The following is an 18,131-nucleotide window of genomic DNA, read 5'->3' as shown; positions in this document are numbered from 1 at the left end:
TTTCAACTAGATTGTAGCATAAAGATATATACCGAATGACAGCTACCGCCATCTAATCTGTTTCGGGTACTTCCTCTGTGCACAGAGATCTGTCAGTGACATGATACCCCAGTGAGGGTTTTATTCTGTTTTGGCTCCATTTTACAGGTGAATTAGTCCACTTTCCCCAGGCTGCAAGGCTGGCCCATGCTGGGAATGAGGCGTATGGATTCAGGGCCCTTGTTCTCAGCCTTGGGGAAGAGCAGGGGCAGAGTTTGTTCTTTTTCCCTTATTTGCTGCATGCCTGTGTCTGAGAAGCATCATCATGGCTGCCCACTTGGGACTGGGCCTGGGAGAGGAGCTGTCTAGCTCAGCACAGGCCCTTCTCTCTCTTCAGCTAAGCCCATGGCCTGAGAACATCCAGCTAACAACCTGGGTAAAACAGACCATCCCAGATGCTGAAGCTGGCAAATGAATAGAGGGTATGGGACCAATCGGGAACTGTGTGTGAGCGGTGAGGGCTTGTCTTCCCCCCAGGCGGGGCTATTCTTAATTTATCTTTCAAAGGAAATATGAGTGTTTTCACTTAGAAAGGTAAAGATCAGCATTGTTTTGATATGTGGGTTTAATAAGTTTCATTACAATTGAATAAACACAAGCAGATGGGTTTTTTAAGTAGATTAAAGTATAAAGAACAGCAGCACAGGTGTCACCCCTTTAATAAGTGGAGTATTACCAACACCCCAAAGGCCTGTGAGTCCCTACTAGCCACAGCCTCCTCCATCACAGCCCTTCCTTTAGCTGCTTCCCACCCCCCACGCCTCGGGGTAACAACGGCATTACTCATCTCTGTACCTTCTTTGGACAGCTTTATGACCGACACATTCGTCAAGGAGAATATGATTTAATTGAGTCTGGTTTTGAACTTTGGGAAAATGGAATAATGTTCCAGCTAGTGTTTTGTGACTTTACCCTGGTATCTGTGAGGCACGCCCTCACTCTTCCCTAGAGCGCTAATCGCTTCTGTGTCTCTTGCTGTGCTTTCTGATCTGATGTGATCATGGCATTATACAGCAGGCCATTCACCAGGCTACCGGTGGACATTTGAGTCCTCTCTACTATCAGCAGTTAGCAGAGTGCTTCTGTGAGCATTCTTTATGCTTTTCCTTTTTTTTTTTTTTCTGGATTTTATCTTTGCTTTAAGAGACTGATCTCATATAAGCGGGTCTCAAATCCCTTATGTGACCAAGGGTGACACTGAACTTTTTAAAAACAATATTCATATGAATTCTTTGAGAATTTCATGCAATGAATTTTGGTCATATTTACCCTCCTTCCTCCGACCCTCCCAGGTCCACCTTTACCACCCTCACCTCCCTACCCACTCAATTTTGGGTTTTCATCTCCTCCTCCTCTTCCTCTTTAAAAACAAAACAATACAAAGCAAAACAAGTACAACTGGGTACTGTTAGCATTCTGTCTAAGCTCCAGCCCACAGTTACCTGGCAACAGCCCGATAGGCCTGACCCATTATAAAGGGGGCTGTTTGCCCCCTCCTTGCTCTCTTGCCTTCTTGCTCCTGCTCTGTCCCCTCCCTCCTCCCCCCTCTCTCTCCACGTGCTCATGGTCAGCCTCTACTCTTCTACTTCTCTTCTCACCACATGTCCATAGAACACATCCTCTCCTTTCTTTATCTTTTTATAGACACATCAGGTATGGTTGGTGCCACCCACCTACTATTGGGAATGTTGTTAACCTACCAGGGGTTGACATCCACACCATGAGAGAAAACTAACTCTCGTCCTCCAAGTGGCCATCCAGTGCTGGTTGTGTGTCTGCTGGTGGTGGGATTTCATCCCCAGCTTTCTTCCCCTTCGTGCTGGGCTTTCGTCTGGACTGAGGTTGTACACACTGTCACAGTCTCTGTGAGTTCATATCTGCATTTACCCTGTTGTGCCTGTAAGGGTCCACGATTCACCAAAGAATGATACCCCAGACTCAAATAATATGTAAGCCCAAAGAGTGTTTTATTCTGCAGAAGTCCAGCATGCTGGGGTCTCCCCATTACCAAGACAGAGAGACAACCAAGTGAGCTTTCAGACCTGATTTAAAGCACATTAAGGAATTTTGGGGTAGGTGAACTTTGTCTTGCTCTATCTCTAGGCATTCCAGAACCATTCTTGGGGCGTGGTGGCTGGAAACTGTTGCTGAGGAAGCTGGGGTAGGTGGGCTTTGTCTGACTCTATCTCTAAGGACATTTCATTACTGGAGCGTGGGGGCTGGCAACTGCTGACCCCACTGTCCTTGCTTAAGGCCAGGTGGTAGGACAGTTTCTGACTGGCTGCCTGAAGCCTGTGTTTTTAGGCCTAATCTGCTGAACTGCCAATTTGAAGCCTGTCATGGAGTCAACATGAGATCATCAGTGCTTAGAAAGCCTTTTCCTGAAGTTATGCATCCCTGCTGCCTCCCGTATGATAGGTACTTTCTGTTTAAGGGCTGAACACTCTGCAGTCTTACTCTCTGCAGCTTAACTAGTTAGGAGTTTCTCTGTGGCTTGCCCTCCACTGCAAGGGAAATGCTCTCTGGGAGTTGAGAGATTCACTGCTCTGAAGTTTGGGATACATGGTGCCAGGCAGTAGGGTGGCTCAGGTGGTTGGGTACTGAGCCTGGCATGGCCTTGGTAGGGACAGAGTGACAGGATACCTGCCCCTGGGACAGGGCTCTGGGTGAGCCTCTACAAGTGTTGATGGCTACTGTGGGAGTAAGGCTTTTTTGTGTAATAATGAACGTATTTTCTGGAACCAAGCTGAGCAGTGGAGGACTCTCTCCTTCTGAGGATTCACCTCCCTGACTCCATGATAATTAGAAACAGCAGAAGTCCAGGAGTTGAGGGTGTGGCTATCTATGTCTCAGCAAAATGCTAAACACTGGGAATCTTAAAGACGGCCGTTAAGGCACAATCTGGAAAGCCATCTCAGCAGAACCTGGGCCACCCGCTTGGACCCATGATTTGACTTCTAGTCATTTGTTTTTCGACACTCCCAGACACCCCTTCCTCAGAACCCCTCTCCATGCTGAGGCTGGTCGTTGGCAGTTGGGGTGGCTGAGGTAGTAGTTGACTGACTTAGAATGTTTTCTGATCTGAGCATAGTGATCTTAGGTGTTGTGGCCCACCACACTAGGTGTAGACTGAAGCCAGGGCTGCAAACGCAGGCTTTCTGCATGCTAGGCAAGTAGTCTACCAACTGAGCCACGTCCCCTGGACGGCCTCTGTCATTCTCTGTGTGTTTGTAATCTACAGCCTGGTGAACATATGCAAGCGGTTCTCTTGTATAAGTAAGTAGGAGGGAAATGGCTGCATCTTAAGATGTTTTCATCTCCAGACGGATGGGATAACAGACACTAGCAGGGTTTATAGTAGGCACGCACCACCCAGAGCAGCTGAGCCAGGGTTTGTGATGTGGTTTTAATTGGCATTTTTTAGATTAGAAACAAAGTTGAGTTTATCTTTTATCTTTTTGCATGTGCATTGTGTGTGTGTGTAATTTCCTAAAATGCTTACTTTAGGTATTTTAGCTTGTCTATAATTTCTTCTTTTTTTTTTTTTAAGGTTTCTAGAAAGTGCTGGTGAGTCCAGTGGGTGGTAGATATGTCCTTCTACATTAGACGTGGTCTTTGTTTTATTTGCTTCCTTTATTTTATGCTGAATGTTTTCTGCACATGGTTAAAAAGCTAATCTTCTCTGCTTCATAGTAATAATTGTGTCTGGCTGCTGTCTTCTCTATTTCTTGTGTGGCTTTTTATGCCCTCAGGTTCCACTCACCTAGAGTTGCTTTCCTTTATACAATATGAAGTACAGGTTTAATCTCATTTCTTTTACACAGAAATACCCTGTTTTCTTAATGCGGTTTTAGTTACAACCAAGCACAACAGCCCGAGTTTAATCTCTGGAACCCACAATGCCTAACTGACTCTTGAAAGTTGTCCTCTGACCTTCCTCTACACACACACACACACACACACATACACACTCTCTCTCTCTCTCTCTCTCTCTCTCTCTCACACACACACACACACACACACACACACACACACACACGCACACACACACTCTCTCTCTCTCTCTCTCTCTCACACACACACACACACACACACACACACACACAGGAAAGCAAGGGGCCAGAGAGGTGACTCAACGGTTTACAAAGCACTGGATGCTCTTCCAGAGAATCCAAATTCGATTCCCAGCACCCACATGGTGGCTCACAACCATCTGTAACCCTAGTTCCAGGTCATTTGACTCCATATATGCAAGCAACACACACACACATAAAACATAAAATAATCTTTAAAAAAATAAACCAGAAATCCCAAAGGTCAGCAATAGGCAGTTGAATTTAAAAATAGGCAAAAGACATAAGCAAATATGCAAATAAAATATACATCTATAGAGATGGTAAATTTTGATACAAAAAGATATTCAGTATTTTAAGCCATTAAGGAAATGCAAATTAAAAGACCCCATCACTATTAATTTTTTTAAAAGACTGTTAGCTGGGGGACCGACGCCTCAGTGGATAAAGCACTTGCTGTACACATGTAAAGACCTCAGTTTGAATCCAGGGCCCACATAAACCTGGGTCCCATGGGTCCCTTCTGCAATCCCAGTGCTCTGAGGTGAGACACACAGTGAGGACAGGAGAGTACCTGGAAGCTCACAGGTTAGGCCTCGTTAGCAGTAGATAAAAGACCCTCTCAAAGTAGTAGCCAAAAACAGCCTCCAAGGTTGTCTTCTGACCGCCACACACATGCCATGTGTATGCCCATCATCCTATACATTAACGTGTGTGTGTGGTGTGTGTGTGTGTGTGTGTGTGTGTGTGTGTGTGTGTTTGAGCACTCATACACACACATACTTTTTTTAAAGACTGACAGTATTAAATGGTTATAAATTAGATGGTTTATGGGTTAGTAGTGGAATAATAAAATACTATAATCACTTTAGAAAACAGCTTGATAATTTCATATAAAACTAAACCATGCCGCCCAACAACAATAACTGAAAATCTATTTACTCTGTGGAATGGAAATGTCTTTTTATGCAAACTCATGACAAATGTTCATTAGAGCTTTGTTATAATACTCAGAACTGGTCCTTTGATGGATGGCTATATTTGATCTATTTGGGTGGTTAAACTGTGGTACTTCCTTCCCATGCCATAGAACTTCTATCAGCCATCAATAACAAGGAATGGATTATTATGTACAATAACTCAGTTGTATCTCAGAGGCGTTACGTGGGGTAATGAAAGCCATTTCTTAAAAGTTACACGCTTCATGATTCCATCCACATACCGTTCTTGACAGAGCAAAGGTGTGGAAATAAAAACCAAATTGTTGCTTAGGGGGGTGTCTTAGTCAGGGTTTCTATTCCTGCACAAACATCATGACCAAGAAGCAAGTTGGGGAGGAAAGGGTTTATTCAGCTTACATTTCCACATTGCTGTTCATCACCAAGGAAGTCAGGACTGGAACTCAAGCAGGTTAGGAAGCAGGAGCTGATGCAGAGGTCATGGAGGGATGTTCTTTACTGGCTTGCTTCCCCTGGCTTGCTCATCCTGCTCTCTTATAGAACCAAGACTACCAGCCCAGAGATGGTCCCACACACAAGGGACCTTTCCCCGTTGATCACTAATTGAGAAAATGCCTTACAGTTGGATCTCATGGAGGTATTTCCTCAACTGAGGCTCCTTTCTCTGTGATAACTCCAGCTGTGTCAAGTTGACACAAAACTAGCCAGTACAGGGGGTAAGGAACAGAATATGGAGGGGTCATCAGAATATGGAGGTGGGGTCATTAGGGGTGTGGCCATTAAAGGATACCATGGCAGATCTTTCTAGAAATGAAACTGATGTTTTTCCATCAGTGGTGGTAGAGACACCACTTTTCACACTGCTAACACTGTAGCGCTAAATGCGCACATATGTAAGACAAGGGAGAGCTGAATTAGTTTGTTGGGTTGTATCAACATGTATTTCTTTGTTGTGATATTCTACCAGAAGAGGTAGTTCAGGATAGAGTGCGACTCTGTAGGGGCTGGAAAGATGGTTCAGTGGATAAGAAGGCTTACTACTGTACCAGAGGACAAGAGTTCAGATCCCAGCGTCAACATCAGGTACTTCATAAACATCCACAAGTCTAGCTCCAAAGGAGCTGCCACCATCTTCTGGCCTCTACTGGAGCCAGCACACACACACATGAGCATACACACAGATAAATCAGCACACACACATGAACACACACACACAGATAAATTAACTTACCCTTTTCTTTAAAAAGTGACAGTAAGAAGGACTGAAGAGATGGCTCAGTGCTTAAAAGCACTGGCTAGTTTCTCTAAGGACCCAGATTCAGTTCCCATAACCTACATGAAAGTCCATGACCGCCTGTATCTCCCTGTCCCAGGTGATGCAATGCCTTTTCTGGCCTGTGGGCACCAGGCCCACACAAGGTACACAAACATACATGTAGACAAAACAGTCCAATACATAAAAATAAGTACATACATTTTAAAAGAGAAGGGAGGGAGGGAGACAGTGTGTGAGGGAGAGAGGACGAAAGGAAGGTGAAACTATAGAAAAAAAAAATCTCACAAAACTCCTTAGGAAAACAATGAGTGAAAAAAGGCTGATTAGCACTGTATTTAGCCAACTTCCTATGAGGAGAGTGAGTCCCGTCTTCTTGCAACAAATCATAAGAGCCTCCGAAATAATGTTTGCCAGTCTTACATCCACAGTCACAAGTAAAATTTGCCTATAATTCTGATTTAATTGGGTTTATATTGGGTCTGTATTGTCAAGTTTTGGTGTAAGGAAACAAGTTGGCGAGTGGGTCTTCTTTCTACACTCTGGAATAATTACCAGAAGATGTGAATTTCTTTTTTACCATCAAGGTTTGACCTTTTCAGCAAATATACCTAGCCAGAAACATTGCTTATGGAAATACTGTGAGTACTGGTTCATTTCATTTCACGGTTATTAGACAAATCAAGCTTTTCATTTTCTTCACAAATCATGTTTTTAAAATGTGCAATGCTTGTTTTACATGATACTGGGGAGCAAATCTAGAGCTTCATGCATTTATGGTAAGCAGATATCAACCAACTGAGCTAATCCCTAGCCCGCTCACCTCATTTTCCCAGTTATTTGTGCTCTTTTCTTGATAATTTCTTTTTTATCATAATTAGCCTTCTCAGAGTGTTACTTAGGTGTGTTTTAAAAATCTTTGGTAGCTAATGTGTGTGTGTGTATGTGTGTGTATATGTGTGTATGTGTGTGTACATGTATGTGTGTATGTGTATGTATGTGTGTGTATGTATATGTATGTATGTGTGTATATGTGTGTATGTGTGTATATGTGTGTATGTGTGTGTGCATGTATGTGTGTATATGTGTGTGCATATATGTGTGTATATATGTGTATATGTGTGTGCATGTACGTGTGTATGTATGTATGTGTATGTATGTGTGTGTGTATGTGTATGTATGTTGTGTGTGTATGTGTATGTATGTGTGTGTGTACGTGTGTGTATGTGTGTGTGTATGTGTGTATATGTGTGTATATGTGTGTGTGTATGTGTGTGTGTGTGTGTGTGTGTGTGTGTATGTATGTGTGTGTGTTTCTGTCATGCCATGGGTTGATTGGTTGGTTGATTTTGTTTTATTATGGCTGCTCCTATTTGAAATAGTGTTCAGGTTTTTTGTTTATCGTGAGAAATGCCACCTTTTCTGATAGTAATGCTTACTTCTTTATAGTTATTTTGAGAAAGGGTCTTCTTTACTTCATGTTGCAGTTTGTGGCTACTGGCCTTCCAGGTTCGAGGTATAGTTATAAAGCACAGGCATTCCCTATTGTTTCAGCTAGAGTCACTTGAGGAGGGAGTCTCAAATGAGGACTTGCCTAGATCAGTCGGCCTGTGGGCATGTCTGTGGAGGATTTTCTCAACTGTGAATTGATGTAGGAGGGTCCAACCCACTGTGTGCAGTACTATTTGCTGGTCATGTGGCCCTGGCCTGTATAAAGAGCTAGCTTAGGGTAAACCTGAGAGCCAAGCAGCCCACAGCCTCCCTCCATGGTTTCTGCTTTCGGTTCCCGTTTGACTTCTTTCTCTGACTTCTCTCAGTGATGTCTTAGAAACGGAAATAAACCCTTTTCCCCTTAACTGCTCTTGGTTGGAATGCCTCGTCACAGTGATAGAAGGGGAATTAGAACACCCTCCGCAAAGTCCTATCCTGATTCGTATTCTATCTATATCAGCATACTGACGTCCATTGGCTGTTGAGGAGGTGGTAGAGCACTTTTGAAAGTGATAGATAGTTGTTCTTTGGGGGCATTTAAGATTTCCCCTTTTTTTCTTCAGTTTTACACAGTTGTGGATTCTCCTCTTAGTTGCTCTGACATTCCTGGGGGTTCCTAATTTAAAAAATAAATGTTCACAGGTTCTAGGAAATTCCCAGCCAGCAGTGCCTCCAATATCATTGCCTGCCTTCTGTTCTCTCTTGTTCTTAAGAACCCAGCTGTATGGATGAGAGCTTGTTCCTGCCCACCATGGGGGTGACATCTCTTCAACATTTTTCCCATTATCTCTTTGCCCCTTCATGCTGTCCATTCAAGTAGAAATCCATTTAGCTATTTTTTTAATTGGGTATTTATTTCATTGACATTTCCAATGCTACCCCAAAAGTCCCCCGCATGCTCACCCACCCACTCCCACTTCTTGGCCCTGGCATCCCCCTGTACTGAGGCATATAAAGATTGCACGACCAATGGGCCTCTCTTTCCAGTGATGGCCGACTAGGCCATCTTCTGATACATATGCAGCTAGAGTCAAGAGCTCCGGGGTACTGGTTAGTTCATATTGTTGTTCCACCTATAGGATTGCAGATCCCTTTAGCTCCTTGGGTACTTTCTCTAGCTCCTCCATTGGGGGCCCTGTGATCCATCCAATAGCTGACTGTGAGCATCCACTTCTGTGTTTGCTAGGCCCCGGCATAGTCTCACATGAGACAGCTATATCTGGGTCCTTTCAGCAAAATCTTGCTAGTGTATTTTTTATTAATATATTTGCCTTTCTCTTATTTCCTTAAATATATCATACCTAGTTGTGTTTCCTGTTTCCTAAACCTACTGTCTGAATCCTTTGCAGGTCTGACTGACTCATTTCTCACTCCTTCCAATATCTGGCTTGCTCCTACTCATGATACTGCTATTTGCTACGTACTTTGTGGTTTGTTAAGATTATATTTCTACCATCATCTTCTTAGAACATTCTGCCTGAGATTGGGGCAGTTTCTCCCAGAAATGGTTAGTATTTGTTTTTTTCCCTGGTTATGAGGCTACTTGGGAATATTCCAAATGAAATCTAGGCTCAAGGTTTTCCAGATCCACACAAAATCCTTATGTGGAACCTTATATCAGAAGATTTTCCCCAAATCTAAGGTAGACATTAGTCTTTGTATATCCAACTGGGGGTAAAAAGCATTCCTGGGGGTTCCCGTATATGCATCTGAGCTCTGTTAGGTTATCTGTCTTGGGTTGACTGTAGGTTCGTTCTTCGCTCTCTCCTTCACATGAGCCACACAGCCTCCGCCTCAGCAGAGGCTCTCGGGCTCGGCAGTCCTCAGGGTATGAAATTCAGCCGAGTTTTGTTTGCATTTCTAGGTTCCGGATTTTACTTCACCTCTGATAATTCTTTACTTTGCTGATAGCTCTATGTTGAGTATTAGATAATGTCGATGCCCTTCACCCAAGAGCTAATTTCCATCGTGGTTCCAAGTACCTGATCCTAATCTAGGGAGTGACAGACCTAGAATGAGCTTTTAGAAGCTGGCCTTCTTTGCTTTCTATTTCTGTTATTTGTTCGCATGTCCTTTTGTCTCTGTGTAGAGGCCATGGTTTGGTTTTGACAGGCTCTGTTCGATACAGATTGATACAGTTTGATACAGATTGATACTGTTTGATACAGATTGATACAGTTTGATACAGATTGATACTGTTTGATACAGATTGATACTGTTTAATACAGATTGATACAGTTTGATACAGATTGATACAGTTTGATACAGATTGATACAGTTTGATACAGATTGATACAGATTGGTACTGTTTGATATAGATTGATACAGTTTGATACAGATTGATACAGTTTGATACAGTTTGATACAGATTGATACAGTTTGATACAGATTGATACAGATTGGTACTGTTTGATATAGATTGATACAGTTTGATACAGATTGGTACTGTTTGATACAGATTGATACAGTTTGATACAGATTGATACAGTTTGATACAGATTGATACAGATTGGTACTGTTTGATACAGATTGATACAGTTTGATACAGATTGTTGGGGAGTGATTTGTGGTTCTTCTTCTGACATAACCCACAAGTAGTGAGTGCCTACCTACCTTGTGCCAGGCAGCATTCTAGGAGGTAAGCAAAACAGACAAAAGTCCTTACCTCCAACACATGAAACTCAAGAAGAAGGAAGACCAAAGGGTGGATACTTCATTCCTTCCTAGAATGGGGGAAAAAATACCCATGGGAGGAGTTACAGAGACAAAGTTCAGAGCTGAGACAGAAGGAAGGACCATCCAGAGACTGCCCCACCCGGGGATCCATCCCATATACAACCACCAAACTCAGACACTATTGCATATGCCAGCAAGATTTTGCTGACTGGACCCTGATATAGCTATCTCTTGTGAGGCTATGCCAGTGCCTGGCAAATACAGAAGTGGATGCTCACAGCCATCTATTGGATGGAACACAGGGCCCCTAAAGAAGGAGCTAGAGAAAGTACCCAAGGAGCTAAAGGGCTCGGCAACCCTATAGGAGGATCAACAATATGAACTAACCAGTATCCCCCAGAACTGTGTCTCTAGCTGCATATGTAGCAGAGGATGGTCTAGTCGGCCATCAATGGGAGGAGAGACCCTTGGTCTTGGGAAGAACATATGCCCCAGTATAGGAGAATGCCAGAACCAGGAAGCAGGGAGTGGGTAGGTTGGGGAGCAGGGCAGGGGAGGGTATAGGGGACTTTGGGGATAGCATTTGAAATGTAAATGAAGAAAATATCTAATAAAAAAAAGTCCTTACTCCCTAGTGATCTCAAATTCTAGCTGAAGTCAGCGATATAGCTGGTCACATAGTAATGATGCTAAAGAGAAAGAAAAGAAAAGAAAAGAAAAGAAAAGGAAAGGAAAGGAAAGGAAAGGAAAGGAAAGGAAAGGAGAGAAACGAGCTTTTCATTTGTGGAGAGGATAGCTCATGAGTGATTTGCAGGGAGAATAGCTTGAAAGAAAAGAGCTGTGAGCCCTCAGTGCAAAAATCTAGATGTTTCAGACACAGATTTTCTTTTATTTTTATACTGTCACAAGGATTGCCACCTATTCCTTCTGAGATCTCAACTTTCCCTTTCCGTCTCTTAGCCAAACTTGACCTTCTGTGCTTCAGCCAGGGTAATTGTATGAACCTGCAGGTTTCTTAACCTCTGTGTTGGTTAGCCTGAGTAGAGGAAGCCACCGCCTCCCTCCCAGTACAAACAGATCAAACACTAAACCATTTGTAAATGATCTTTGAATGGGTTCTCTGCAAACGTACTTGCTTGTGTTGCTCATTCTCTGCTCACCGACTTTCTAGCCCGGTACAATCCTTATGCAGCACTGTAGAGAACTCTTGTGGCGGGCAGTTAACTAAGAATAAATACATTGAGCTAAGAAGCTGTATTTTTAAAAAGGAAAAAGAAAAACCAACAAGAAAAAAACCCACTCTGCTTTTTTGAGAGGCCTATCAGTGCAGTTATTCCCCGTAGGAGATATTTGTGTTCTCAGCTGGCCCACTAAATCTCACAGCGTATGTAACAGTGTGCAGAACTTCCAGTTATTGTCAGGCTCGGACCGAACAGTGACATCTTGCACGTGCGTGTGTGTTTGCCTAAACCCTTTTTTTGTTTGTTTGTTTTTTGTTTTTTCGAGACAGGGTTTCTCTTTTAGCCCTGGCTCTCCTGGAAACTCACTCTGTAGACCAGGCTGGCCTCGAACTCAGTCTTTTTTTTTTTTTTTTAAGATTTATTTATTTATTATTATACATAAGTACACTGTAGCTGTCTTCAGATGCACCAGAAGAGGGCGTCAGATCTCATTACAGGTGGTTGTGAGCCACAATGTGGTTGTATGGATTTGAACTCAGGACCTCTGGAAGAGCAGTTAGTGCTCTTAACCGCTAAGCCATCTCATCAGCCCTTGCCTAAACCCTTAACCCAAACGTCTTCTGCCTCTGATTCGGCAATGCAGCCTGGTACATTTTCCTGAGTTTATTGATGCACTAGGAAAAATGGAGGGCCTGCCCGGGTGAAAGTGAGGCTGCAAGGATTCTGCAGTTTGGGCCTGAACGAAACTGAAATCGAAATTTAGAAACTAAATCAGGGCCTACAGTTACTTGTACTCTCTTAATTCGACTTTGTTTGGTTTTGTTTTAATTTGAGGGTTCTAAGACCCAAGTTTCAATCTGCTTTTATGTGCATATGTATGCAGTATGTATACTTATGTATGTCTTAACTGTGAGGAAGCCACAGGTTAACAGACCCCCATCCCTGGTTTTTGTGAGACTACAGGATCTCTCACTGGGACCCAGTGCTCTGATTGGAGTAGCCTGAGTCTACTGAACCTCTGTCTCTGCCTCCATCCTGCTGGTATTACAAGCACATGAAACCCCGCCTGTTTTATTATGTGAGTGCTTAGGATCAAACCCAGGTACCCCTGCTTCAACAGCAAGAACTTTACCCTCTGTCCGAGTCACTGTTCTATTGCTATAAAAAGACACTGTGACCAAGGCAACACTTATAAAAGAAAGCATTTACCTGGGGCACATCTCACTGGCAAGTGCAGGCAGAGAAAGATTGATTGATTCTGGCCTGGCCTTTTCAAACCTCAAAACCCACTCTTAGGGCCACACCTCCTCCAACAAGGCCACACCTCCTAATCCCGTCCAAATAGTTCCTTCTACTAACTTGGGACCAAGCATTGAAACATATGGCCTATGGGGACCATCCTCAGGCAAGCCACCATACCAACTGACCTATCTCTCCAACCCCAGTATGTTTTTAACAGTGACTCCCCATGAGACCTCAGCCAGTCCACATTCTCTGTCCTCATCCCAGGCCTTTCCTTGCCTTTTATGGTGGCCGCCACTGCCTAGGGCCTGAATGATGGCTAAACATAAGCAACAACTCTTTACATCGCTCCCCTCTGATTTTCGTCTCTTCGCAGCCCTCACATTGACCATGCCCTGCTGGACATGCCCTTCCTTCGACTCTCTGAGAAGATGCCCTTTGACGTCGGAGAGCAGTTGGACCACGCATTCTGAGGACACCAGCAGTCCCAGCGTTGCTCCTTCCTACACAGACCTGCAGCTCATCAATACCGAGGAACAGGCAAGCGGCAGGGCTTCCGGGACCGACTCTACCGGTAAGCCGGAGTTCCAAGCCAGAGCACTGAGCACCTCTCTTTTGGCACACTTGGGGGGGGGGTGCTTTCAAGTCCTCCCCTCCCCCGCCCCCGCTAGCTTCGTTTGCAGAATGAGTACATAATGTGGTTGTCCAGTTCGAAAGCTAGCGTCTTCAGTGGTTTGCGGTCGCGCTGGGGTGGGAGGTGAGGTATAAACAGACTGCATGGTTAGATTCACAGTGGGAAAGCATTTGATGGTGCATCTTGAAAGTGCTGCCTTCTGACTGTTTAGTACAAGTATCGTTTCGCTGTTAGTGTATTCTCTCCTCCAATTGCTGCTGATCTGAGTGTAATATATTCACCAGGCTGAATCTCTCAGCCGACCACCCACACATCCTTCCTCCTCAGTAAGAGTAAGGTGGACTTCAAGAGAGAAAAATTGTTATGTGAAACAGAATGAGAATCTGGGTTCAGCCACAGCCTCTAGACTGGTAATGATTTTGCAGCCAAATGCCCGTAGCATGGTGCCTTCTCTGAGCTGTGCGCTGGCCTGTAATGTCCCACGGTCTCATTTGTTAAACTCTGCAGTAGTCATAGGATGGGATTCTGGCTTTCATTGCAGGTGGAAGATGGGTCCACCAACAAGCACTGTATCGTGGGCTGTTTGGATCGGTGTTTGTGCTATTTGTCCAAAGGACTGTTTTCCTCTGAAAATGACAGGGGTTACTGCTAGTTGCTCTATGGCCGTAACTATTCCAATAGACATCCCCACGGTGTCAACCATATTTTGTTTTCCTTCTCAAAAACATTGTGAAGCTTGTCGCTGTATCATTTTTGATGTTTAGATAACATCTTCTCTCATGCAGGATGCTGTTAGATTCATCAAGCATTAAGAGTGATCCTGCACGGAGGGTCAGAGGTTTAGACAGGATTGGCTTTGAAATTTCATAGAATTGCCCTCCAGCGTGGTTCACTAAGGAACCTATCTTTGCCAGCCACAGTTCTTAAGGGCATTTTGTGTGCATCAACACTCCCTTGGTTTCCTTTTGTCTTTGACTTATGTGGCCATTAAATGCCCACAACTCCCATTTTCACAGTAAGGGAATCTCCTGAGCAGGAGGCAGCTGCAGCAGCTGGAGCTCTTAGGGAGAGAGGCTGGGCTTCCTCTTCACCACTCAGAGCCAGCCCTCTGATTCCTTCCCAAGTCTTCACAGGGACGGGGCACACACTCCCTGTACTGAATGGATGCTTCGATCCCACAGACAGATGTTCAAATCCAGGGTCTGCCATACCAGCCACATGCCCGTCAGCAGTCCTTATACTATATACTTGAAGATTTATATGCACATAGACACGTGTATATGCATGTGCTCTTATTTTTCACATTACTGGGACCAAATACCTGACAAGAACAACTCAAGGATGGCGAGCTTAGCTAATGCTGTGGTTTGAGAGAATGCAGCCCATCCCAGGAGGCAAGCACGGGAGCAGGGGCCTCGAGGTGTTCAGAGCATGTGGCTGTGGCGGGACTCCTCACTGACTCACATCTTAGTGGAACAGGAAGCAGACAGGCAGGAAGCAGGGCCTGGTAAATTTCAAGACCTCCCCCAGTGACTCAGTTTCTCCAGTGACCATCTATAGTCCCCAAGCATCTCCTGCTGGGGACCAAGGGAATAATGACAAGGGGCTCTGGGGACTTTTTTTAAATATTCAAATAATGGAGGCTGGGGGAGGGGAAAAGGAGAGAAAGTGTGTGTTTGTGTCACTAGAGATCAAATGGACGGCCACGCGCATGCTCTGCAAGTGTTCTGATCCTAAGCTCCACCAACCCAAGGCCCTTACTATCTTTATGACTCAATTTTATCATCTGAAAAACAGAAATAATAGTCTGTACCTTTCCACATGTGACAGTTTGTGTAGAACAAGTTACATGATGCCTGACTTGGAAGATGTGACACCAGGGATAAACTTCTTGCCCTGCCAAAGAGGTCTCATGGCCCTGGGGAAGAACACATTGGGCTGTTTACCGAAGAAAACAGGAAGGGCGCTTGGTTCTCGTGTGGGGAAGTTGCTGATGCTAATTCTCATCAGTTCAAGTGGTTAAAATCAGAGTTGTAGCCTGAGCTGGGTGTGGTGCTATTAGTAATTCTTATTATTACTGATAGGTTATTTCCCCACCAGCGAAATGAGCCAATTCAAGCCAGATTAGAGGATATGCATGTCTGTCTGTCTGTCTGTCTGTTGGGAAGCCACTCTCAAGGGAGTTCACTAGTCCCAAGCCAGGGAAGGAGACATAGGGGAGGGAAAGAGAAAGACAGAAAGTACATGCACAGATAGAGGGCGAGAAGAGAGAAAAAGAGAAGAGAGACCAAAGTGTCTGGATTATTTAGGAAAAAGTCTTTGGGCCAGGGGAAATCTCAGTCCCTGGGCTGGAAAGTTCAGGGTAGAGGGTAGGGTATGCCAGGTAGAGACTGAGGGATGCTGGGAGAACCTGGAGGCCTGGTCCATTTTTGCTTGTTAAATATGTGCCTCAGCTGCTTGCCCTGGGTCTGAATCCCAACATTAACTTATCAGTTACTATTATTTTTGCAGTGAGGATCGAACCCAGAGGTTGCTAACATCTTCCTTTTCTCAGCATCATTGTTATAGTTCACAGTCACAAAAAATCTCCTTCCCAGTTGCTTTGTCAGGGTCCTAGGAGGGACCAGATGGTACCCAAGGAGGGGCTTATGTGGAGAGAATTCAGTGAAAGCACGGCAGGAGGCAACAGCTGGCTTCCTAGGCAAGCCCCTGCAGTCTCCCTGGCTGAGCAGAGCATGAGGATGCAGCCAGGACTGGTGCTCTGGCTGTGTCCCTTTGGGTAAGGATGGATCTTGGCACTTGGGCACAGCCTGCCTGATAGTAGACTGCAGGGACCTGAGTCACAGTCCCCTCCCTGTCGTCTGTGTAGGAGTTCTGCAGGGATTTGGCAACCACACAAGACAGAGTGATTTGCGATGTAATTGTGGAGGGAAGGATTCTGTGATCAGCCCACACTTTCTCCTCAGTTTCTCACCAACCACAGGGATAACTACAGGAGCAACACAAACAAATCCCCTGGAGTTGGCTGCCTATGGGGGATGGAGGGATGGAGTGCCAGAGAGTAGAGGTGATGTTCTCTCTGGAGATCCCCATCCCGGGGCAAATGACAGGAGAATTAGGAATAAGCACAACCTCAAAAACACCCTGTTCACAGTCAGCTATTGAATGGACCACAGGGCCCCCAATGGAGGAACTAGAGAAAACACCCAAGGAACTAAAGGGAACTGTAACCCTATCGGAGGAACAACATTATGAACTAACCAGTACCCCGGAGCTCTTGACTCTAGCTGCATGTGTATCAAAAGATGGCCTAGTCGGCCATCACTGCAAAGAGAGGCCCATTGGACTTGCAAACTTTATATGCCCCAGTACAGGGGAACACCAGGGCCAAAAAGGGGGAGTGGGTGGGTAGGGGAGTGGGAGTGGGTGGGTATGGGGGACTTTTGGTATAGCATTGGAAATGTAAATGAGCTAAATACCTAATAAAAAATGGGGGAAAAAAAAAAAAAACCCTGTTCTCTGTCATCCCTGTCCCCAAGGTCTCCTTTGCCTAGATAAGAAAGGCACCTGTCACCTTCATCAGGCCGAGAATGCTACTGCCTTTACACAAGTTTGTACCCAGCCAGAGGATGGGGGGGAACGGGAGCAAGCCCCCTCCTTTGATCTCTGTTCTAAGCAAGGAAGAAAGCACACATAAGCATCTGTAGTCTTTACAAGCTGCTTTAAGTGGTAGGACTCTGGTGTCTGCTTACAGGAAAAGTGTAAATTTTAGTGTAAATTTTAGAGATCAGAATGCACAACTCTGGACAAACTGAGGAGTGTCAGACTCAAATGGCTGTTAACGGAGGCAAGAGTTATCACCGTCCCAGATGCCTGTATGTCACTCACATTTAGAGTCCAGCATTTCCCAGCCTGTGTTCCATGGAGCAACTTTAGATAAGGCAGGACGCTGGGAGCACTTGGTTATGGCTTGCCGTGCCAGCTCTGCTGCAGAGCCACAATGTGCTTGTGCATTACAGACTTGGAAAAGTTCTGAAACATATGTGTACATGCATGTGTGCTTATACACACACACATATGTTCAGTTGAGTTATCCCTCCTGTCTGGTCAGATGTCAAAGTATGGCAACCCGAAACACATGAATTAGCAAGTTTTACTCGAAATTACATATCTTCACTAAAGTGTTGGAAGAAAACAGAACTGGGGGAGAGATGTTTGGTGAACTTGCTGGGATGAGTTAACTTTAGAAGCTGGGGCACTGCTAAACCTCTCCGACTTTCTTTTTTTTTTTTTTGAGGGGTTGTTGTTTTAAGTTCTAGACCCAGAAGGTGTAAAAGTGCATTTGCTCTGCTTCCTTTGTATGTAAACTGCCACGGACTTTGAAACAAATTTAGACCAGATGACCATGGTTCATCTGCATTTAGCTCGCTGCAGTGGAGTTCTGCCAGAGCACAAGGTCTCTCCCCAGCATGTAGGCCTTTTGGTTTTCTTTCTCAGAAACAAGTGTTTGCGTCAGATAAAGAGTTGTGGACTGAAGTTGGTAAAGTTTTTTGTTTGCTGTTT

General features: G+C 44.6%; 1 protein-coding gene across 10 annotated transcripts in view; it reads left to right on the top strand.

Annotated features, from left to right (window-relative positions):
- Positions 1 to 18,131, top strand: part of Ston2 (stonin 2) — a 153,428-nt gene that overhangs the window by 59,002 nt on the left and 76,295 nt on the right. For 5 of the 10 annotated variants that reach the window (NM_175367.6, XM_006515374.3, XM_030246511.1 and 2 more), the window contains one exon: positions 13,311 to 13,508. In NM_175367.6, the coding sequence (NP_780576.1) occupies positions 13,311 to 13,508 (198 nt within the window). Of the gene's footprint in view, positions 1 to 1,437; positions 1,905 to 2,090; positions 2,112 to 2,170; positions 2,201 to 2,229; positions 2,458 to 3,115; positions 3,316 to 13,310; positions 13,509 to 18,131 lie in introns of those variants that run through there. The other 5 variants (XM_006515379.4, XM_006515380.3, XM_006515378.4 and 2 more) reach the window with 5 other exon arrangements.

This window comes from Mus musculus, chromosome 12, assembly GCF_000001635.26.
Source record: "Mus musculus strain C57BL/6J chromosome 12, GRCm38.p6 C57BL/6J".
NCBI lineage: Eukaryota > Metazoa > Chordata > Mammalia > Rodentia > Muridae > Mus > Mus musculus.
This window is presented reverse-complemented; position numbering and strand designations above follow the sequence as displayed.